This window comes from Meleagris gallopavo, chromosome Z, assembly GCF_905368555.1.
Source record: "Meleagris gallopavo chromosome Z, MGAL_WU_HG_1.1, whole genome shotgun sequence".
Taxonomy (NCBI): domain Eukaryota; kingdom Metazoa; phylum Chordata; class Aves; order Galliformes; family Phasianidae; genus Meleagris; species Meleagris gallopavo.
Window position 1 is genome coordinate 24,057,957 of NC_139435.1, and position 23,865 is coordinate 24,081,821.

Sequence of the window (23,865 nt, forward strand, 5' to 3'; positions counted from 1 at the left end):
ATAAAGAAAAATGAGAAAACATTTGCTTACGTGCTCAGATTTTACATGGCCAGCACTTATCTCAATGAAGGAGTGGGCAATCGCATTTTAATGGTGTTTGTAAGACAAAGGATGGGAGCAAAGTGCGTGCATTTCTCTCTTCCTTCAGAAAACTTGTCTTGCTTAAACTCTCTTCCTTGACCAGCCCCAGCCCCTTGGAAGGGCAGATTCCCAGAGAGGAGTTTCCTTCGCCTCTACCACAGTCACATCTTCCCAGCACAGGCTGGGAGCTTAGCACCACGTGGCACTTTCGTAAATGCTCTCTACGCCACAAAAAAAACTTACCAGCTAAATGCTGAAATCCTGCTTCCACCAAGTCTTTAAATATTTGCCTGACAGGATTCTGATGAGCCAGCAAAGTACCGTGTAACCAGATCAGCAGCATTCTGTGGCCGTGTTCTTTATAACTTTTTTTCCCTATGGAATACGCAAATCAGTTGTCTGTTCGACTTGCTGGAAAAGTGCTGTTTTGTGCTTTTACACTTCTACAGTTCCAAGAGGCTTTTAAAACCTGCCCATTCACTCTCACTTCCTCCTCTGTCTACAAGACTGAGACATAAAGTTTAAGAATAATAAATATTATATATGTGTAAAAATTATGTAAAATATTATAAATATAAATATAATGATAAATAATAAATATCCCAAGGCTTAGTAAATAAATCCAATATGAATACATCTTAAAATAGCTACATGCTTTAACATGGTCTGTATAACTTAAGTCTATCCATCCCACTAGTTGCTGTTACCTGTCCATTGTTCCTCAATAGCTTTAATCTGCTCATCTGTGAACTTCCAGAACAGGGCCAGTATTTTCCATTCCTGGGGTTTTAAATGATTGTACGCCAGATTCCACAGGGAGGAACGGAGTTGCTTGGTCTGTGTGCTATGGTCTTGTTTGAAGGACAAATCAGAGTCTGACCAACCATCACTATGACCTAGGTGTGCCTAACAACGACAGCAAATGACATTTTTTGTGATGAAGGTGGGAACTTAGCAGTGAACACATGGTCCTTCACAGCCTTACGTGACTGAGAGCAGGTGAAAGGCTCAGTGCAGATAAAGGGGCAATGTTGGCTGGCAGTAAGCTCTTAGGAAGGTGCTTAACATAGATGACGCTATTCTTGTGTTAATACTGGAAATGTCAGAAATGTCAGAAATGTCAGAAAGACCTCCTGTGTTCATTGCTACATATCATTAAGAGCAAAATAAAATTGCTTCAGACACTCACTGCACGATAGCAGCTAAAAGCAAGAATTACTTGAGTCCCTTGGCTGACAACTTTAGAAGCCACATGTTGAACATGTCTGGGGTTCAGCCACAGCTCTTACTCATTCTGCTTGATGTACACCACCAACATAGAGCACCTCTCCTATGAAGAAAGGTTGAGGGAACTGGGCTTGTTTAGCTTAGGGAAGAGAAGGCTCCAAGAGGGGGAGACCTCACTGTGGCCATCCGCTACTTGAAGGGAGCGTATAGTCAGGAGAGGCAAGCAACTGTTCACAAGAGTGAATAGTGATAGGATGAGGGGGAAGGTTTTAAACTGAGACAGAGAAGGTTTAGGTTGGATATTAGGAGGAAGTTTTTCACACAGAGGGTGCACTCTGGGAACACTAGGAACAGGTTACCCAAGGAGGTTGTGGATGTCCCATCCCTGGAGGCATTCAAAGCCAGGCTGGATGTGCCTCTGGGCAGCGTGGTCTGGTAGTTAGCAACCCTGCACATAGCTGGGGGGCTGAAACTAGATGAGCATTGTGATCCTTTTCAACGCAGGCCATTCTATGATTCTATGATTTCATGAATTTCATGAAAACGACTATTTTCTAGCCTGAGAGCTTTGCAGTTAAAACAAAACAAAACAAAACAAGAAAGTCATAATTCAGTAACTAATCATCATCATGGGGGTTTGATGCTATTTCTTCAGGTGCAGACTGTGTTTTGTGCTTCCAGTCACTTGCAGAGTGAGGTTTACAACATAGAATAGCTCCAGGCTCTCTCCAGTGCTGTTTCTCTTGCGAGGTTTGAAAAGAAAGCAACAATAAAACAAAACAAAGACAGAAACAAACTAAACACAGCTGCTCTTTGTTGCCAGTTGCATGCATAGGCCGTGGCAGTATGAGACAGCAAAAGCAGCTCTGGAATCTGGTGGAAACCAGGGAAGAGACGGGTTGTGCCCATAGATAGGACTAGCAAAGAGAACAAGAGAGCCTTTCACCCGCCTTTGAGTCATGTGCACTTCCTCATAGCAGCGCGGCATTCTGTTTTTTAACTAATGCTTTGTCACAGATGACCAGTCAGCTCAGTGTAATATAAAGGCAATTCCTGCTATAATGATTCGAAACGCTGTGGTTTGGTAACACTAAGAGAACAATTTCATATTCCGTGACTGTAACCTCTGAGCTGGCTTCCCAAAGGCGATGCCCTTAGCTATGTGTAATGAGACCAAACACTCGCATTTCTACTTCCCAGCATTGTGGGGCTCTTGCACAAACCTTGCTGCTTTAACATCTAATCTCCTACTCAGGATGGTCAGCAAACAAAACCAAGGGTGGGTGCAGCAAGTGACCTCGCTTATAAATTCCTTTTAAGCCAAAAGAAACAGTAATATACCTGACCGCCCCCCTGAACTGACAAATCAGGTGTGCACAACACGGCTCACGGATGTGTTTGTCACTCTAACTAACCTCAATCTGTGATTTACCAGCACAGTTCCCTGCAGCATTAAGGATCACCTGGGCTGTAACAGAGCACCAGTCCATGAGTCTGTGCTCAGGGAGGACTGTGGCTGCTTGCACTGCTTGGACAGGCTCTCATCCACAGTGGTAGAGCCCCAGTGCCAGGCAGCAGGGGGAAGGGGCAAGTCACGGACTTGTGAGACATCAACAGTGGGAGTGAGGGATCAGATCAGAAACTTGAGCTACATCCACAGCTCCACTGCATTCCTGTCACCAGTTCTTTCATCCCAGATTTAAATAAATAGTCTTAGCATTTTCCTTCTTACAACAGGCATCTTTTTCTGTCTCACCAGGGCCAGTCTGCAGGCAGTATTTGAGACAACTTCAGGATTTTAAATTGCATTATATTGAAACTCAACAAATTAATTCTCAGAGAGCTCATATAAACCTATGGCTCCAAAAAAAAAAAAAAAAAGAGCAAGACATAGGCATAGCAGGTGCTTTGTAGCTCACGGCTATGACTGTCCTTACTGAAATAAACAAACTTTTTCAGAATTCTGAATGGTCCCAATTAAGACTGTTATGTAACGAGTCCTGAATTTTCAAGACCTACTGGGGATGGGTTTGAATTTCAAGGCAGTTCTCCAGCATGGGTGTCTACAGCAACCCAGCCCAAACGCTCTGTCTTTGTAAAGATGCTAAGTTCAACCCTCCCAGCTCAGGCACCTCCTGCAGAGCACCAGGGGACAGCGTAAATGAAGCAGGAATGAAGCAGTTATTGGTATATCATTACTGCTGACTCTCAGGGAGGAGCATCACTAAGCCTGTTTCTCAGTAAGTATGACATTGTGGGAAATAAATTTAGAAACGGAGACAGCCTGAGGTCATTATAACCCCTGTCCTCCCTTCCTTACGTTGCCTGCCTCTTTCCTATTCCCTTTCTTCATTTCAGTAATTAACACAGGATGAACAGAAGAGGGAGCTCCCACTGCAGCACCGAGCTCTTCCCAGTAAATAGAAGGCTGATGCCTGAGCTCCTCCATGCATCAGCTGCGGATTTTGCAGCACCAAAGGACTGCAGCCTGATGCTGATGGCCTAGTTCGAATTTGGGTCAGAATGTTTCTCCACCCTTTTTATCTGTGTGTAGAGTATGATGCAGGAAAATGAACTGGATGACCTTTAAGGTCTCTGTCAATCCATGGCATTTTATGATTCTATGTTTCCGTGATGTCTCTTACCTGTTCCATGGCATAACGCCTTTCTGCTTTAATGATCATATCTACAATGAGGGCGTAATTGCTCCTTGAAGCCACGGCAAGTGCAGTTTTTCCATGCTGAAAGCAGAGAGTGTGAATCATGACATCATCTCATATATACAAGGGTAGAACAGAAGAAGCACGTGAGCTGTGTTGACAAACCCCCATTCTTTTTGTGCTTTTATCCCAGTCCATCTGAGCCCTCCTCAGCAATCAACACTTCGGTGTACAGGCACCTCAATGGCTTTCCACATTTCTCTCCGTAATCAGCCCTCTTCAGTGGGTCTGCACCAAGTGGAGACACCTCAGATATGAACACTCAGGCAATGTTCTTGCTAGGCATTCCAGAAAGGTAGATTGCAGAGAAGCCAGCCCTTTTATTAGAAGGCTCTCCCATTAAATCATTAAACATTTCAACTGCCCAGTTACTACAGAATGCCCTAATATACATGAGGAGACCAGAGGCAGCAGGAGCTCCTTAGGGCTGCATTCCCTGGGATGTGTGCACAGAATGGGGTGTCCCTGGCCCCTGGTGCTGGTACACCTGCCATCAGCACAGCCCCAAGCTTCACATCAGGCTACCAAAAAAAAAAAAAATAATAACATAAGTTTCATAAAACTTTGCTCCAGGACAGTTTTGTGCATGGAAATTACTTCTTTAAATGACTGAAAACCTAGATTTTGTCAGTGTTGTACTTTAATCATACCTGAACTCAAAAGCAGCTTCTTTGCTAACACTATTCGAGATCCCTGCAAGTTGCAGGTAAGGCAGTATAAAAAGTGAGCTTCCTTTGTAAGAATGAACATGTGGCTGCTCTCATTCCATGAAGGATGTCTGGAAACATGCGCTTCCTGCGTTTCTGGGAAGGTTGTAAAACAAAATAAAGCTACGTAACCCAAGCATGCATGAGGAAGGTACTCTACCCTGTCTGTGATCTTGAGGTCACAACCTGCCTTCAGCAGCACTTCCACCATCTCCACATTGCCAACATCAGCAGCCAGATGTAAAGGAGTTTCCTGCCTCTGCAATTAAAAACACCAAATAAATACAATGAGCCAAATTCCACATAGAAGAAAAATGCACACAATTTGAATCTAGAGAAGATTCACAACAAGAAAACTGGAAAATAACAAACAGAATGAAAATGTAACTCTTGAATAACTGCTAGTCTTGTTTCAAACAGAAAAAAGAAGGAAGCATCTGGGATACCTGCAGGAAAAACAGACAGGAACTCCAGCTCAGGACAAAGCTGCCATCAAGCCTCACTAATGCACCATAGAGTAAGGAGCTCTTGCTCTACCCTCTTAAAACAAGATTTTTGGGTTGAGTGTTACATGCAAGTGCCAATACCCATACTATCCTCTCAAGTAACCTCTCCCTGCTGAAATTCATGTGAAGACTGGACATCTATGATTTTCAAACAAACATGGTGCTGCAGTTCATGGCAGGGCTTCTTTCTTAGCCAGCTCTGCCACACTCTGGTGATTTGGAGTGGAAGGTAGAACAGAAGTCCACCTGCTGCACAAGGGATCCAATAATCCTTTAAGCACAATAAAATAAAAATTAAAAACAAAACAAAAAACTTTATAATAAAGTTTTATAGAAAAGTATATATAGAAAATATAGAAAATATAGCTAGACAAACATTCAGCTTCTAGTCTAATCTTCATGTCTGTAATCATGTCATCTTCATACAGATGCATTCACCCAAATCAAACTTGTTTATTTATCCTTCCACTGAACTCCACGAAGAAACCAGGAGCACATGCCCTGGAGCGCTCAGCAGCCTGGTGATCTGTTTCCTGTTCACGAAGAAATGTTGTCCTGCTCTTTTCTTTACTGTTTGCACTGATGGGAAACTATTCCAGATGCCTATGCCTGCAATGCAGCAGCAAAGAAGATATGCTGTCACTTATGGAAATGGTGTAGCTAGACAGCGTGTTCCACATGATACAGTGACCTTTTAAGTTGAAGGTTTTGTGACTGCTGTAGTTCTGTCTGGATTGAGTAAATTTTCCTAATCATAGAATCACTCAGGTTGGAAAAAACCTTAAAGATCGAGTCCAACCATGTCCTAACCATACTACCCTAACTCTAACAACCCTCTGCTAAATCTGGTCCCTGAGCACCACATCCAAACACTTTTTAAACACATCCAGGCTCCCTGGAGAGCCTATTCCAGTGCTTAACTACCCTTTCTGTAAGGAAGCGTTTCCTGATATCCAGCCCAAACTTACCCTGGCACAACTTGAGGCCATTTCCCCTCATCCTGTCACCTGTCACCAGTGAAAAGAGACCAATCCTGCTCTCGCTGTAAGCACCTTTCAGATATTGGAAGAGAGCAATAAGGTCTCCCCTCAGCCTCCTCTTCCCCAGACTAAACAGCCCCAGTTCCTTCAGTCTCTCCTCATAGGACATATTCTCCAAGCTCTTCATGAGCCTTGTTGTCCTTCCTTGCTCCTGCTCCAGCACCTCCACATCCTTTCTGTACTGAGGTGCCCAAAACTGAACACAGTACTCGAGGTGAGGCCTCACCAGTGCCGAGTACAGGGGCAGGATGACTTCCCTAGTCCTGCTCACCACACCATTCCTGATACAAGCCAGGATGCCATCAGCCTTCTTGGCCACCTGGGCACACTGCTGGCTCATATTCAGCCGACTGTCCATCAGTACACCAAGGTATTAATAATAATAATAACCTAATAATTGCTGGCATTGTGCCCTGTTTTGGATTCAGGAGAAAATCACCTTTGATGACACAGTGATGTTTTAGCTATTGCAGAGCAGTCCTCGCACACAGCCAAGAGCTTTCCAACCTGTGGTGCTTCCCTGCCTGTGCATCAGGGCTAGAGGATGGAGAGGAAGGTGCTGATCTTCCCTCTCTCCTCAAAGCATCTTTCAGAGAAAAGGATGGAAGGTGTGATTGCTGATTTTCTCCATAAGATAGTTTTTGGAGAACTGAGAGAGCAACCAAGTTGGTCCCAAATACCACATTAAGCTCAAGGCCTCTGTTCTTCCCATAGTTCCCAGAGGCAAAACTGAGCAATAAACAGCACCGAGGGAGCAAAGAAGGGCTTGGCACTGTGCAGGCCCTGCTCAGCAGCAGCTGAAGCACCACTGTGTTATCAATGCTATTTGGGCCGCAGATCCAAAACACAGCACTCTATGGGCTGCTATGAAGATAGTTAGCTCCATCCCAGCCAGATGAAGCACACTCAGACAGCAATGAACGTCCAAAGGAACAAACTTGTGCTCCAATTTCAATTAGAAAACCCTAATTTTTTTTTCTATGTAGTATCCTTTGTTAGATGTCATTATTTCTTAATGAGAAAGGGTGGACAGTCTCCCAAATCTAAAATAACTTTGCTAGACCAGTTTTGAACTGCCTTGAATTAACAGATCAAGCTTGTGTACTGTACTCATTCCCAGATGGACAACTGGAGATTAAGAGAGTCCAGGAACCAGCTGGAGGCGAATTTACCTTCAGAAAACTACATTGACAGAGTTATAGTGAGGATGCAGGAAGAAAAATAAGATTGTTCAGGTCATTGTCACTCTGCACTGGACTTACCTCTGAATTCAACTTTGGAACATTTTTGTCATTTATTATGCATGAATCATAACACTTGGACAATAAACTAATCCAAATATTTTGGAGTATCTAACATTCTGCTGTCCATGCTTGATGCAAACACACCTAGCACAGCATGTGCCTGTGACTAACATTATGTACACATACAAAAATATAAGAAGGAAACTGCCTCTTCATTTTTATTATTCTTTTTTTTTAATATCTTTAGCTCACAAGCAGAAAAGAAGCAAGCAAAATCGACATAATCACCACTTAGCAGTGAAATAGTTACAAATCCCCATTTTCCTTACATGATTTAAGAAGTTTATATCATGATTCGCTTCCAAGAGTTTTTTCACTATCAGCAGATGATTACTGATGACTGCTAAATGGAGAGGGGAATTCTTCTGCTGTGGAGAGAAAACAAGAAGTTGTTATACTCATTGCACAGACAGCACACCTTGGGGTATCAGGGACCACAGCTGTCACAGCAGAGAGCACCATGCTTACAGCAAGGCACCCCTTTGTACATCGGTGCCAGGGTGTGCCACTGACCCTGCTCTGTTCCTTCAGAGATGGAATAATTCTGATTTGGCCATACAGCAGTCAGAATCCACTTTCCAGAAATAAACTCTTGTACCATAGTGCTGCCATAGTTATTCTTCATAATAACCTGACTTGCTGTAATATTTGAAGGAAGCAAATTACAGCTAGAAAGAAATTAAGTGCTTGTATTTGAGTGATTATTCATGCAAATAACTGAGGCAGTGTTCCAACACCAGTCACAATTCAACCATTAGATTGGCAAGATCACTTTTCTTGTTGAGCCTGTGACTCATCAGTTTCTCATTAAATACAGCTAAAAAGTAATTCCATGCCAGTGCCAGAGGCCAGCTTATTAGTGTCTTTATAATCCACAACCATTTCTTTAGGGCTGGAGAGAAATAAATAAAGCTCTCACACAGAGCTGCACTGGAAATATTTCCAAAACCGAGGTTACAGTTCTATGAGTTGTTTCAGCTACAGAAAACCAACAAAACAACCAGCACATACAAAGGCTGATAGTTAAAATAAATCATTACAACTGCATGATACAACATGCAAGCAATCGTGGCTGATATGTCACAAAGTCCAGTCTTGTTCTTATCCAGCACTGCAGAAGTAGAAAATAACTTCTTCACAGAAAATCTTAGATGTCAGAATCTGAAGAGCATCAAGATTTTAGTATCTTTTTAAACTCCTAAGAGAGAGAGATTTTGACAGCAGACGCTTTGAGCACAGTCTGAAAACACTGAAGTATATATTGACCTTTATTTAAAATCACATAAATTGTTAACTCTCTGTCCCATGTAGGGGGCACCCATATGAGATATGAGGTGGCACATAGAGATGCCTGCATTACCACAGCTCAGTCCAAGCAGAGTACTTTGCTCATCTTCCCACACTGCTCAGTCCTCAGTACATCCCAACTACCTCTGCACTGCGCTGTGCTGCTCTGCCCACACACGTGCTGGGTGTGTGCAATGGGATCTGTCTTGATCAGCCCATACCTGTGGGTAACCAGCATCCACAAACCATATTATCAATAAGTTGTGCGGCAAAAATAACAAAGGATCTACTCAGTCCTCAGCCTCATTCTGTGTATGAATCCTCAGGGAAAGACTGGGGATCCTGAACACCAGCATCAAACATGTTGTCATACGCTCACCTCAGGTTTAGGGACCAGGTCAATGTTCTTATCAATAAGAAAAGTGACCAAGGATTGATATCCATTCTGAATGGCAGCTTGCAATGCATTGCTGTTGTTCTGAAAGAAATGTTATAGATAACAAAAATTTACATTTCTGTTGCTGGGAAAAAAAAAAATCCTACAGTTATCAATCCAGAAAAGTCTTTCACTGACATCTGTGTTACTATATACCTCTTTCCTCTCAAAATAAAACATTTCCATTTGATGAAGTGATGGAAAATTATGAAGAAGTCCATCAGCAACATATTTTTGTGAATAGTGAAGGAACTTCCTTTTAGTGCCATGCAACAAACATGCTGAAATAAAAGCAGTACTCCATGGTCCCTTTTACTCTCTATTGACTAACAGATAATTCAGCATTGTCAGCTTTGCTGAGGCACAGACTACAAAACATCTCCCTGTCGTCAGTTCAGTCTGTCCTTTAATAAGCAGCTACAGTCACATTAATATATTTAAAATCATTATTTAATTTAAAAAAAAAAAAAAAGAAAGAAAATGTTCCCTTAATTCTGCTATAACAAACAAGCTTTCACTCTGGTGGAATCACAGGCATCCATGCATACTCTTGTAGAAGGCAAGAGGAAGACATTTAACACATCTGAGTTCAAGAACCAGATGTGGGGAACAGATTTGTCATCAGTTCATGAACATAAGCTGCCAAAAACAAGGCTTTTCAGTTATCCAGCTTGGTTAGATTTCTTAGCCACATGTTTTACTATCGGGTTGACAATAAATAAAAAAGCCTTAAAACATAATTCTATGAAACATGTCTGTGCCTCGTCTTCTAAACAAGTTCTGTTCAATTAACATAATCTCCATTCCCAACTTGATTATAGTTTTTACCATTTCCTAAAAAGTAATCAAAGCAAACAGACTGTCAATACACGCAGAAGAGAGAAGATAGAGCCCTTCCCACAGCTCGGGCTGTGCCAGCAGCAGTGTGATGAAGTGATTTTGCATACGTACGTGAGTTAAAACATCAATGTTACTCCCTGCTTCCAGTAGGAGTTCGGCACATTTTTCATTACCTCCTTCAACAGACAAGTAAAATGGAGTTTCTCCATTCTAGATCAACAGAGAAAAAATGTATATCCCAAATTATGCAATGTGATTATAAAGATTATAAAGTTATGACACTAAACAGATTATCTTGATCAGTCATCCAGCTCAACAGAAAAGGGAAGATGGCCACAAGAGAATAGAATCTGAGGGATGGATGACAATTAAGTCCGTATATGCAGACAAATTGTACAGTACAAATAACTGTTTATTTCCAGAGAAAGTTACAGTCCAAAGGTGCAGAAACAATGATGCTGGGAATCAATTGCTGCCACTCAACACCAGTCAACACCACTATCACGTCGACATATACCATAAATGCCAGTTTATGTCAGCCCAATGCCATGATTTCTAACCAATTCTCAAGTCAAGCTTTAGCTACAAGGAGCACTTTTAATAAAAATATTTCTGCTGTTTATTTCACATCTCTCTCTGTGGAGAAGTCTTTTACTTCTCCACAATTGGTCTCTAAAAAAAGAATATATCTGTGTAAATGATTTGCACAGGGATCTGATTCCCCTTTTCTGAGCTTCTACAACACATGAAGGTTTATTGAAAACCACCCTAGTGCTTCAGAATTCACAGAGGCATTACCAACTCCTGATCTTTGCCTGCTTGAACTCCTGCCACCGTCATTTTGGCAGACATGAATGTATCGTAGTACATAGCTTATGGTGGGATGAGAGAGACTTGGTTATGCACAGAAAGGAAGATCTCCAGATGGAGAGGAAGTCATTCGCTCCATTAGCCACGGCCAAGCAGCACAAGCTTTGTATGCAGAAGAAACACCTTTATTAGGCAAATCTTGGTACAATAAGAGCTTCACATTTCAAAAGGATTTCTGTGTCTCAGCCCTGCATAGGTGGGGGGAAAAGAAAGAAAAAAAGAAAGAAAAAAAGCTAGCTGGATAAAATAGAGCCACTGTGCCTACAAGCCTTTAGCCTTTTGCTGAGGAGTGGATATCTTTTACTCCTGGACTATTTCCCTCTACTAGTAAACAGGGCACACATACACACACACACACACAAATTTAAAAAAAAAAGAGAGAGAGAAAAACTCATTGTTTGAGGAACAGAGGACAGAGCAAGAGACATTGAAGATGTTAGTAGAGCTGAATCTAATGGAGTAGAGACAATGAAACTGGATAGAAACACACTGGGGAAGCAGCGGAACTCATGAAGTCCATTCAGTGGAAAAATTATACCTTTAAAATGTCAATTTTAATTGTTTTTTTTTCAAATCTCTAACTTTAACTCATGCAGTAATTTATGTCCTCACCTGATTGAGGTCATTTATTTCATCCCAGTGTTTGAGAAGAATCTCTACAGCTTCACTGTGGCCATTTTTAGCTGCCAGATGTAGGGCTGTGTTTCCCTCCTTGAAATTAAAATGTCAAAGGAGATATTTTAAAATGCAGAATAAACTGAAAGTTTTAAGAACAGCATGCACTTAAACACAGAGCCATTTGTCCTGCTTCTCTATTACTTATAAGTGGGAGGTGGAAGACCCATAGCTTCATAGCATGTTTCAAGGGCCAAGCTAATCTGAAGGGAGTCTTTCCTCACGCATGCAGTTGTGACCTTTCTAATCTAGATGACTGCTCATGCTCTGAAAGCTACAGTGCATAATCAGCCAAAAAAAAAAAAAAAAAAAGAGAGAGAGAAAGAAAGAAAAAAAGTTACCTAAACTTCTAACTCTTAAAGACTGAATCAGAAGAAAACTTTGGGCTTTGGTTCCTACAAGGATGGGGACTACAACATGTTTTTACCCTAGCAATGTCACAGAGGCAGAGAAATGCTAACATGCTTATTCCACAGATAACAGTGTAAGGAGTAAGGAAATTTAAAGGTAGTTAGCCAAGCCACCTTAAAATGTAGTGCCAAAAGCAAATTCAGTCAGATTCAGGCATTTCTGAAAAATCCCCATCAGAGCTTATCTACTGAAATATTCCAAGACCCTTAATGTTAGTCATGTGGGATTCTGCAGCGGTGCAGCTGAGCAGAGCAGCAAGAACTGGAGAACTTAATCTGCCAGTGCAGAGTGTGGCACCTCCAGCCCAGACTGCCCCTCTTCTTCCATCAGCCTTGCTTTGCAGGAATTATTGATGTATATGAAAAAGATACCCAGCAACAAGGCCAGAAGTTCCATTTTCCTTCCTTAATTACTGAAAAACCGTCAACTGTTGTCGGTCCAATATATATCACTGTCAGCACCATGGCACATCTTGTTCACATCGCTTAGTTGTGTAGTTAACTATATCAAAACGAAGTAATGTCCCACCAAATAAAGAAATAAAGCAAATAAAGAAACCACTACCTTATCTTTTTCAGTCGTGAACAGATTTAGGGCTATCAGATTATTTATCATGTCAGCATGGCCTCTTTCTGCTGCTAGAAGAAATGGCTTTCTGCCTTTCTAGAAAACAGTTTGGAAAGGAATACATTGTTACAGAAAAGAAAAATAGCCTCCTTCCAGTTACCAGATATATGGCATACATATGTGCATGTTGTTCTCCATGAATATTTATATATGACAAAAAAGTAGGTATATACAAGAAACATTTCTATATCACAGGTACACACATGAAAAGTTAAGATTTTTTTAAAAAGCAGAAATTATGTAGTGTAAAAAAAAAACATCTTTCATATTCTGAAGAAAATATATGAAAACTGATTGGAAGTGATAGCAAATGAGGTATAAAATGTGCTCAAAATATTCTGAATTACTCTGAATTTTGTTAAAATTAACAAAACCTTTTCCAGCTGTTTACAGCTCAATTGTGGAAAGTTACCCTGACATAAAATAATGCCACTGGTCAGACGGTGAGACCAATCGCAAATGCTACACAAGAGTGGCCTGTATTAAATACCTAAGCAAATGAAAATGTTTGACACTTCTGAAATAGCCTCAATATAGAGAAGAATTCTAAGATTCTAAAACACAGAGGTTTGTTTTGCTTAACAAACTCTTGTTAATGTCAGCTTTGTCATGTGTAGACAGAGTTCAGAGCTCTGTACAATCTGGTCAATAAAACTCAAGACTCAACAAAGAGGAGGGGGGAGCTTTGCTCTTTTGGTGGCAGATCCCAAGAGAATATTTTTTCCTTACATGGGGATAAGATATCCTACTTAGCTAAGTAAGTCCTCAAAGTGAGATTCCAGGATAATGGGAAGGAAAACCACTAGCATAACTAACCACGACGAGGACAAGGCCTTGGTACTGCTGAAGAGTTGGTGCAGCTCTGTAGAATGGCTGTACATTGTCTCATGCCCTCCACTGGTGAAAAATGCCCATGTCTGCCATAGCTGGCAGGTTTAGGGGGCACAGCGTGGGAGGGTGGCAAGGATGAACTACGTGAGAGGAGTTCAGTGATAACCTCATGCTGATCACAACAGCTTCCAGCAATCTCCTCAGGGACAAAACCATGTGCTAGTACTGAACCCATCAGAGGAGCTCATGGTACCTCTGCAAAGTAGAAAAGAAATAGCAGACACTGCTACAGGCAAAGTGCATACGGAGATACCAGAGAAAACAGGAGAGGACATAGCAGACATAAGAGGGCACGAGGGAGAAGATGCATGAGGTGCACTCCCAGAGCAGCCATGCAACCCATGGAGGAAACCTTGATAAGAAAAGAGGAAAAGAGAAGAAAACAGAATTAGCAATAAAGAAGAATTCTGTGGATTCACTCCAACCTGTCTCCAACTGGCTCACTAATGGGCCTGAAGGTCACGTACGAGGAAAGCAAAGGAGTAGGGGAGGAGAGGTGACTGGAGTTCAGCTGAGACCAGCAAACAGGGAGGAAAGGTGCTTTCTCTATGTGCTTGTCTGGCCATGTGTCTTATTTATTTCTCAGTACCCAAAACAGGTAATGAAAACTTTATGTAAGTTGCAATAAATTTAAATTCATTGAAAAGTCAAAGTTGAGATTGTTTTGCCCACAACAGTTTCCTCATGACATTAAAGAAAGCAGAAAAGTACACACTGTACCCGATCAGGCTTGTTCAAGTCAGTCAGATGAAGGTCTTGGAGAAAATAATCAATTATTTTAACACTGTTGTTCTGTGCTGCAAAGTGCAGTGCATTCATTTCTTCCTGAAAAACCACAAGCATGTCTATAAGTGCAGGTTTGATCATCACCCACCATCAATATAATTAGAGTTGGTAAAAACCTGTCATCAACTCACCTCATTCTTAGCTCTTTGATCAGCGCCAGCTTTAACTAATTTCTTCATTATATCTAGACTTCCAGTCCAAGCTGCAAGATGGATCACTGTCAGGCCATGCTTTTAATAAATAAATAAAGAAAAAGGCAGAAATTACCAAACAAAATCCCTTCTGTCAAATTTATTTTAATCTTTTTGATTAATATAGTGTTTGAGTTGGTTTTGCTCCACAGGCTCTAGAAGATCAGCACTATCACCTGACAGTATGATTGGAATTCACCTCACTTAAATTACACTAAAAGTTCAGGCTGTCTCTCTCCTTGGCAGAAGATCTGGCATCTCCTGAGAAGGATTAATCCTGTTGTGAAATGAAGCAATTCCTGAAAAGTTTATCTCCAAAAACTGACTAATGACCTTAAGTAGTTAGCTCTGGGTGCAGTAGATGACATTTCAGGTAATAATACATAAGAAGAGCATTTCCATGAATCACCGTGATTTTCCAGTTAGTTCTTCTTTCAAATTACTCTTAAGAATTCTTTTCTTTCAGAAAAACAGCCAATGAAACAAGCAAACAACTCTTCCTGTCATTAATGTCTTAGAGCCAAAAGAAAAAGACATGCACCTTTCAGCTAGTGAATCCTCTTTGTCTCCCATTTTGGTCATAGTTCTACTCTTTAGTGTTTCCACTTCTCTTCCTGTTTCTGTGTATTCTGCATCCAGGTGCAGCATTATAAATCATAACTTGTTCTGCTACATGCTGAGTGTAAGCACTCAGAAGAAAACTCAGAAGACATTCAAAATCTAGCTTAAAAGCACCTGAACCCTTAGATAGAGTCAGAAGAACCTAAAGGTGGCAAAAGGGAGCAAGGCAATCCTTTCACAGCTATAATCTTTTCCCAGTTTCTCGCCCATAAATGAGGAATCAGTAGGTTGACTCCTATCTGTAATCCAAGCCTTATCCATAGGTCTTACAAGAGGTCTTACAAGAGGTCCTGTAGAACGTCAGAGGCATCATACCTACTTCATCTACTATGTAAAAACAACACAGAAATACAATAACTCATCTAAGACTACTATAGAAAAAAATGTTGCAGTCATGAATCTTGCTTTGGCTAAACACACTTGTGTATTTAATTGGAATTGAATCTGGCCAGGGATGTCAAGGGCAACAAAAAGGTTTTCCAGAAATACCTCAAGGACAAAAGGAAGACTAGGGAAATGGGACTTTTGCTGAATTGAGACAGAGAATGGTGAAAAGACTGAGGCAGTGAATGCCTTCTTTGCTTCAGCCTGCACTAGCAAGACTGGCCTTCAGAAATTCCAAGTCAGAGGCCAGGCCGAGTAGCTGGATAGTAAAACATGCACCGTTGGTGGAAGAGAATGCGAGTAAAACCACTACTGCATGTTTTTTATCAGCTTACTTTTTGTATTATGTTAAGAATGTTTACAATCCTGCGTTAGTATAAAAAGAAGTCAGAAACTAAAATGGAGTAAAAACTAAAGTCCAAGTATGCTCACTCTAATGTGTACCCACTGCAATATCAAATCAGTTGCCAAAAAGTTCATGAATCACTGTCAAATAATTTTATGGTCTTAACTGACTTCAATGCATCCTACCAGACAGTAAAAGACCTATAATTACACTTTGAAGCAGCTTACTGCCTCAACAAAAGTAGGAGAGAGTCACTGAAAAAGTTTTCCACAGAGAAGCAGTGCCTTCATTCTGTATGTGATTATTCACTGGCTGGGCAGCACAAGGCCATGAACCTGAGCTACTGGAACAGAGACAGACAGTAGGCGGCTTTCCTGCTCAGCTGAACAAATGCCAAAACGACATGCTTGCACAGTCTCTCACATCTTATTTCTTGTATCTTGTTTCTTTTCCAACACAGAGTAACAAGGAAACTTTCTCCCTTCTGCCCACTCCTCCGGCTTGGATTTTTTCTTTCTCACAGTGTAAACACTGCAGCATATACAGGGTAAGGAGAGAGAGGCAAGCAGGAAAAAAATAATGGTGAATGACTCATCTGATTTCATTACTCAGAATTCATTAATCAGGATGAACTACAAAGATAGGTAAGTAAATAACTGAACAAATAAGTTCTCTGGAAACAAATTACAGTTCACTGGAAAACTCCTAGCTTGCACAGTCTGATTATTATAACATATCATACATTTGATTTTAACATCTGAATCAAATCCTGCACTATGAATCCCCATCGGGCCCAAAGAAAAGCTGAACCATACACTGCTCAGCTCTTCAAGTCCTGGAGGGTGCAGAGTAGCTGACAGTTCTGCATTAAGCTGTTCACTCACAAAAGAATGGAGGGAGAGAATGCAAGCAGTCATTCTCTGGAATCCCACTGATACCCAGATCTAATTTTTATTTTCAGAGTTTGTTTTGATATACAGTTGGCTATTAAATTAATCCTATACAAGTGTGGTTGAATATGAAGCTGCCACAGATACAGGGGAACTTACCTGATCTGCCATATCAACTCTAGCTTTGTGATGGAGCAGAAAATCCACTGCAGACGTATGACTTCCTGCAACAGCAAAATGCAGTGCAGTGCGCTTCAACTGCAATAAGCAAAGCTTTGGCTATCAGATCTGTAATGATGTTCTTTTTATTGCAAATATCAGGATTTCTGAATTATTTGATTATAAATAATTATAGTTATAGGTTAGCATACATATACATTTGCATAGCTCCCCCTGCAGCTTGGTCTACATTGGTCTTGGTATTTTTCTTCCTTTGGAGATCACTTACACATTGATCATACAAATTTCATAGAGAACCAGAATGGTTTATTTACTGAAGTTATTGTATATGGCAACACAACCCCTCCTCCGAAATGCACTGTCAGACTGGAGCTAAGTAATCACACACTGCCTAGAGGAGATATATGCAATGCCTGAAACATCTTTGTTACACAATTCAATATGAAGATTTGAGGTCTGCATTTACACAATTATCTCCACTTTTCATATTTTCCTTGCTTTATTCTGTATGCCTGTAACACATGACAGGATTCCTCCCTCTCTCACTATTGAGTCACCTTCACAGAATGAGACATTACTTATGCAAATAAAGTCTCCTACCTTGCAAACAGTGAGTAATTTTTAATAGGTGAATCAGTGCAAGGTTTATCAGAAACAATTTTTCATTACAGTAACTGACTTAAAAGGGATTGGTTAAAATGAATTAAACCTCAGTGGAAAGAATTTCCCTTTAATTACAGTGACCATAATTGCGTTTAACGTAATTCACTTAGAGTTTCCATATGTGACTTAACCAATTAATTTTAAAAGTCAGTTTGGATTTGTTCTATGCAGATCAGCTGTTTCATTTATAGCTCTTCACCCACAGCTACAAAAGTTAAAGACAAACAGGTGGGATTTGTGCCAGGAAAAGCTTCTTACACAGAAATAGTTTTATCAGCAGAACTCGGCTTTTGGCAGACTTGCTTATTTGGCTTGGAAGTACAGGGAGTGGAAAAAATCAACAGAAAAGCAAGAACTGCTTTGCCAGCATGAACTAAATCCCTACTAGGAGCATCAGTCAATGCACAACAGCCAAGCAGCTCTGCTAGTAAATCTCATACTATAAACCTGAGTTAAGAACGAGAGTGAAGATTCAGAGTACTGGACTGGAACAGTATTTCATTCAATTTCCTGAATTCTAGAAATCAAAAAGGAGTGGCTGGGTTCTGTGGTCACCTGTATTTATAGAAGTATTTAATGGATGGGAATGCTGTCATTCTTCTGGAGAAGATTACCCCAAAGAAGTCTTTGTCTCCTTCTCTTTTTCACAAAGAAAACTAGGAATACAGCTCTATATTCTCCTCAATCCCCTAGTAGGGAAAAATGCTTGTGAGCTTGGGCAATAGGGTTTTTGCTTCCATGAGTTAGTAAAGTGAGGGCATGCATGGGCAGAGGACTTGTAGATAGCTACAGAGAGCTTCCAGTTCTCTGCAGCTCTCAGATAAATATCAAGACCATTGCACTGCTGATGCGTAGCACTTTATTTTTATCACTGTGAACTTCAAGTCCTTAGATTCTGTCAGTGTAAGAAATGCTTTTTTGTCTATTTATGGCAAATCTGAATTCTGATCTCAACCTGCAAGCAGAAGCCATGGTAGAACGCTTCTGTGCTTCACTGAGCAATAATGCTTTACACCACCATTTGAAGTCTGTGGTGTTAACAGCACAAATTCATTCTGAGTGACTGTGGGGTTAAGTCTTCTCACTCTGAAAGATGGAAAACTCAAGGAATTAATTATACAGGAAGACAGTCCATATTAGAGAAGTGACCGCTATTCGGAAGTCCTTAAATTAAACAACCTGAGAGTTATGCTGTGTGAAACACTTGAGCCCGCACTGGACATGTGGAACACTGCTTAACCACATTCAAGAAGGGGACTTGTTCAGCACCAGCACCCTGGGCTTCCGCCATGCAACCCCACAGGCATCACATTTCTGATATACTGTACTCACAGTATCCACAGCGTTTATATTAAGATTCTTCTTAAACAGCTTTTCCATGGTTTCCAAATTGTTCATTTTAGCTGCATGCTGAAATTCTCTCTCATTTGGCAATACTGTGGAAAGGCATGGCACATGCAAAAAATATATACATATTACAAAAAGAATAGCCATACCAAATTCAAGGGACAGATATTATTCTTACCTTCTGGTATTTGTCCTCATTTCACACATTCTGTGAATCACTCTTTTTCTCATCAAAGAAACATTTCAGGACTGTACTTCTTCCTTCTAGAGATACCTGGCTCATGTTTCTCAACTTTTGAGTGCGAACAGAAGTGGGCTTTTCACATCACAGGCTATTATTATTTACTCTGCTCACAGGAACAGAGGTTCATTTGTGAAGTTCTTGTCATCTAAATGAGTCTCAATGCCTTTTATAAGCCCAACAGTGAACAGTATGAACTGCAGCACTTAGGTTCTATTCTTGGAAAAATCACTATTTTACAACAAAGCATACCACCAAAATACATAAAAATGCATAGCAATGACAAAATGATATGCTTCAGCTGAGAACAAGTGGTATAGAGGATTAAAAAAAAAAAAAGAGAAGAGGAGAGAAGAGGAGAGGAGGGGAGGGGAGGGATTTACTATTAAGCCAGGACCTGGTTTTAATGCCTTAATGAAAAAAATGAACATCTATTTGGTTGACCAAAGTAGATGCAGCATACATTTGGACCACTGTAGCAAAATTTTTAATATTAAGTTGGAAAATAAAATTCCAGTGTCTGACAACCAGTTAAGCTAACTTAGAGATCAGACTATTTCTCCACCAGCAAATTTCTGCCTTAATTTTTAATTCAGCACTTGGGAGAAATGAGGGTATCAAATGCAATAAGATATTCTTAATTTAGTAGCATATCATACTCAAGAAGTTAATCACTTGGATATCTAGAATATTTTGGCCTGAAAGCTGGAAGGCCACTTGTCTAATGATACCAACAAAGAAAGCAGCACTCTCTGATGAACTAGAAATTGCAGCAGCAATTAGTTCCTTGGGGTCTCCCATCTAAATTTATTAACATCTAACGAGATATAGCTCGTGGCTGTATGACTGGAGAAAATACCACAGAAAATTGGTGTGGCATTCACTTAATTGAATCCTGTACATTATTTACGATTATAATCTCAATGGAATAAACACAGTAGCATTGTTCAAACAACTAAAAATTAAACTGGATGGTTCCAAAACTCTTTCCAGTTTTCCTACTGTATGACGTTATGCAAGTACCTCATACAACAGAAGCATCCTCCCAGATTCTCTTGTAATCACAGGACAGATTTTCTTTTACAAAATGAGAAAGCAGTCACAAATAAAAATGCACCACTGGACAAGAATAGTTAAATAGTAATGTTTTATAGACCTTAGCATTAGATTTCAAGCATTAAAAGAAATAGCCAACTTTCATATCGAATAGCAGCATTTTATTACAAAATTTTGCCCAGTCTGGGCAAGAGTCCCTTTGTTCCAATATTCTGCTTCTAACAGTGGCTAACAAAAGACCCAAAGGAAATAGATGAGAATAAATGCTTCACTCATAGTTTTTATACTGTACATCCAGAAAGAATTTTTTCCATTGCTTTGACTCCAACCATGGTAAACCAGTGGTTGCAGGAGGTCTTGTTCAAATCAAGCATGGAAACAGGACTTTGGGCACCAATAACTGCAATTAGTTTGGCCACATTCATTCCCATGGCTGCTGGTGAACACTTCAATGAAGATGTAAAACATGTAGATGCAAAGATGAGCACTGTTGCATTCCAGGGCATTCAGGAATAACCTTTGTAGCTTACTGCCTTCAGGAAACAAGAAAAAGCAGTGCTTTGTTACTGCACTGATGCAGTAAGGAGAGTTTTGTTTTAGCTCTGACAAAGAATCAATTAGCGATCTCTCCTCTCTTGTTTGGAAGTATGAACTGGATGCACGTTTTTAAAATGAGACTTTTTGTTTGCTCAGGACATGATGTTTCTTTACAGCCTCTCTCTCTTAATACATCCTAATTTGGGACTTAGGAACAGCAGCAGTTTAAGTACACTACTGTGCTCACTTTACGCACAGTCTTCTACTGCTTTTGCAAAACGATTTATTTTCATGCATGAAATTACAAGAGCAGAGAGCTCTCAGACTATAGATTTATGGAAGATTTCTTCTTAAGCTGCAACATCCAGAATTTGGCAGTCCTTGCATTATTACCCTCACTTGATTTTCAAGCACTAGCAGCCATCTGCCACCCTTTTGCACCTTCGGTCTTTTCTGAGGGGTCATTTCCTTGGCCTCTCCCAAGCAGTTTGACTGAATGCCCTGCGGTTTTCATTAAAATAGTTGCATTTTATTTTCACTTTTACTTTTGAGCTAACCAAAAATACTAATTTTGTCAGCTGACTTCCTTCATAGGGACAGAATACATATTAGAATTTAGTCTAGTTGTATTGTAATTGCAGTTTAATGTGCTGAATATCCCAGTCTGTCTCCTCTTTTAGAAGGACAAGGAAGTGAAACGATGCAGAAAATGTGAACTGCCTTACTGACCAGAAAACAGGAAGTCCCCCTTACAGAAAGTCAGATTTTGAAACATTTTCAATTTTAATTTCTTTACATTCATGTCTTATTTTACTGTAAGGGGCTTTGATCCATTTACGAGTAGTAGAACAACAAAGGATATCAACTGAAGTCAGAAAGTGAACCAGTGGAATCAGTGCTCATAGAAAAGTTTACAAGGGGTCTAAACACTAAATCTTTCCATGTTTTCCCCTATTTTTAAATTTTTTTTGTAATATTCACAATGAATGAATGTGTCAGTATCTTGAAAAGAACATGAAAAAAACAGAAATCTGAATTGGCTGAGGAATTTTACAGAAAACACAAAAATATCAACAAATACATTTGAAGTATTTTCATCCTACCGTTCCTAAAAATTAATTATACTTATTGGCATGGTAACATTTTCTCTTTCAATAACCTACTGACATTTTTATGTTTGTTATCATAAACAAAATGACTAGCATAGAGGTTTTGTAAAGTCACAAGAATGTTTTGATAAAACAATCCTTTTTCGATTTCAAAGAAGTCATGAGGAGATTGCCTACTGCATCCAACAGTGATATTTCATTCATTGCTTATCTTTACCTACCCTTTTTGCAAGACTGGAAATAGGAAGCATGACCCAGAACAGATTTCAGTGATTATCACATTGAAATCACAGGACACGGTCACAGTAGGACTTAATAATTACTGTTCAGTTTCCACAAATAACCAGTTTTCACTATCTGCAGCCCACGCCATAGCAGACTGTTCTGTAAGAGACCAGTTTGCAGTCTCAAGTCTGCCATCAGAGTGAGTCACACCACTGTGTGCAATGAGACCAGAACTTCCTCCAAGTGCTGCGTGCTCCCCTCCAGCACAGAAGCGTGACTTGGTTGTGAAACTTTCCATATGCCTGAGCTCAAGCATGTGGCTAACCCCAATGAACCCATTCAGAGAACTGCAGGAGCGCACTTAAAGCAGAGTGCCAGGCAGGCCAGCCTCTTGCAAGACAGATGCATCAAACCCCAAATCGTGATCTCACATCTACAGCTCCAAATTTCCCTACAGGAAACACTGGGCTGCTGAGTGAAAGCTAGACCTGGCATTATTCCCCACACACTCACAGCTGTTATGGTTGGCTGCTGCATCTCCATGCACTGTGTCCTCCCTGACACGAAACAGGTGGCTCAGTCCTTTCATTGTGGCTGTCAGCTCCTCTTCTCCCCACCTGCAGGAAGGGGCCCCATGCAACCGTGCAGAGGGAGGTGCCCTCTGGTTTGCCTGGGGTGTGTTTCCTTGCTGCACCGAAAAACCGGTTCCCAGGGATTGAAGTTGACTTAAACACACCCAGCCAGCCCATGGGTTCCACCGCTGCCTGCAGCAGCGCACCATCACTCAGCGCCATCAACCGAGCCTTCTGCAGGCTGAAGGCCACTTCGGGAGAACTTGCTCTTGGAATTATTCCATTTTAGATCATCACTGGTTAGGAGAGTCCCCTGCAAGCACGGCATGCTCTTGGGACGCGAGAGACAGAAATGGCCTAATTTGGACAGAAACAGGAGCATGTGGTACAGTAACAGAGGCCATTGGAATTAATCCAGTCACAAGACTTTGGGTTTGTTTTCAGAGAACATTTTTACATGTTTTTTGTCCAAGTCCAGTCAAAACCAATACAAAACCAATATGGCAGTTTTAGTGGATCACCATATTGAGATCTGTCTAATTAGGAAATTCTCATTAGTCTTGAATTCCAGATCCACAGTTACTTTCGTTTACTTACATCAGCACAGCATGGATTATTTCATTTCCTGCAACAGTCACTGCCTGAAATAGGGCATAAAAATTGCTGCCTTTTAAAGTGATTGGGTCAAATTTTGCTTTAAAGGCAATAGCTGGCATTCCTAACATTATTTTAAAATTAATATTAGAAAAGTAGCTCAAAGAATGCAGAGCTATTACTAGTCAGCCTTATACAATTGAAGACATCGAGTTCCTTCACTGTGATTTTTTTCTTTGTAACTTGAACAGTCCATGATTATTAACACTGTATGTGTTGATGGCAAATTTGATCTGAAAGACCAAATATTTTGCCCATTGAACACTCTCAGTTTCTTCCTGTGAGTCAAACATTCCAGTGAAACTTCTTAAGAGGAAGAGGTTTATTTCTGTGCAGCGACTGGTAGGTAGTACAGCCTCAAAGCTTGCAATATTAATCCTCTTTTTCCAAAATGAGGCAACAAACAATTTTATAATTACTAGATTCAGCACATACAACTGG

The 23,865-nt window shown here is 40.5% G+C and overlaps 1 protein-coding gene across 16 annotated transcripts in view; it reads right to left on the reverse strand.

Moving 5' to 3' along the window:
- Nucleotides 1-22,905, reverse strand: part of ANKDD1B (ankyrin repeat and death domain containing 1B) — a 26,733-nt gene extending 3,828 nt beyond the window's left edge. The window contains exons 1-14 of one of the 16 annotated variants that reach the window (XM_085212764.1): nucleotides 22,712-22,898; nucleotides 19,016-19,119; nucleotides 17,000-17,098; nucleotides 14,540-14,638; nucleotides 14,343-14,447; nucleotides 12,669-12,767; nucleotides 11,631-11,729; nucleotides 10,260-10,358; nucleotides 9,252-9,350; nucleotides 7,855-7,953; nucleotides 4,896-4,994; nucleotides 3,954-4,049; nucleotides 789-987; nucleotides 325-456 (exon numbers count right to left, since the gene is read on the reverse strand). In XM_085212764.1, coding sequence (XP_085068890.1) covers nucleotides 325-456; nucleotides 789-987; nucleotides 3,954-4,049; nucleotides 4,896-4,994; nucleotides 7,855-7,953; nucleotides 9,252-9,350; nucleotides 10,260-10,358; nucleotides 11,631-11,729; nucleotides 12,669-12,767; nucleotides 14,343-14,447; nucleotides 14,540-14,638; nucleotides 17,000-17,098; nucleotides 19,016-19,119; nucleotides 22,712-22,787 — 1,504 coding nt within the window. In that variant the 5' untranslated portion in view covers nucleotides 22,788-22,898. The other 15 variants (XM_085212766.1, XM_010725561.4, XM_085212761.1 and 12 more) reach the window with 15 other exon arrangements.
- Between the last annotated feature and the right edge of the window lie 960 nt (nucleotides 22,906-23,865).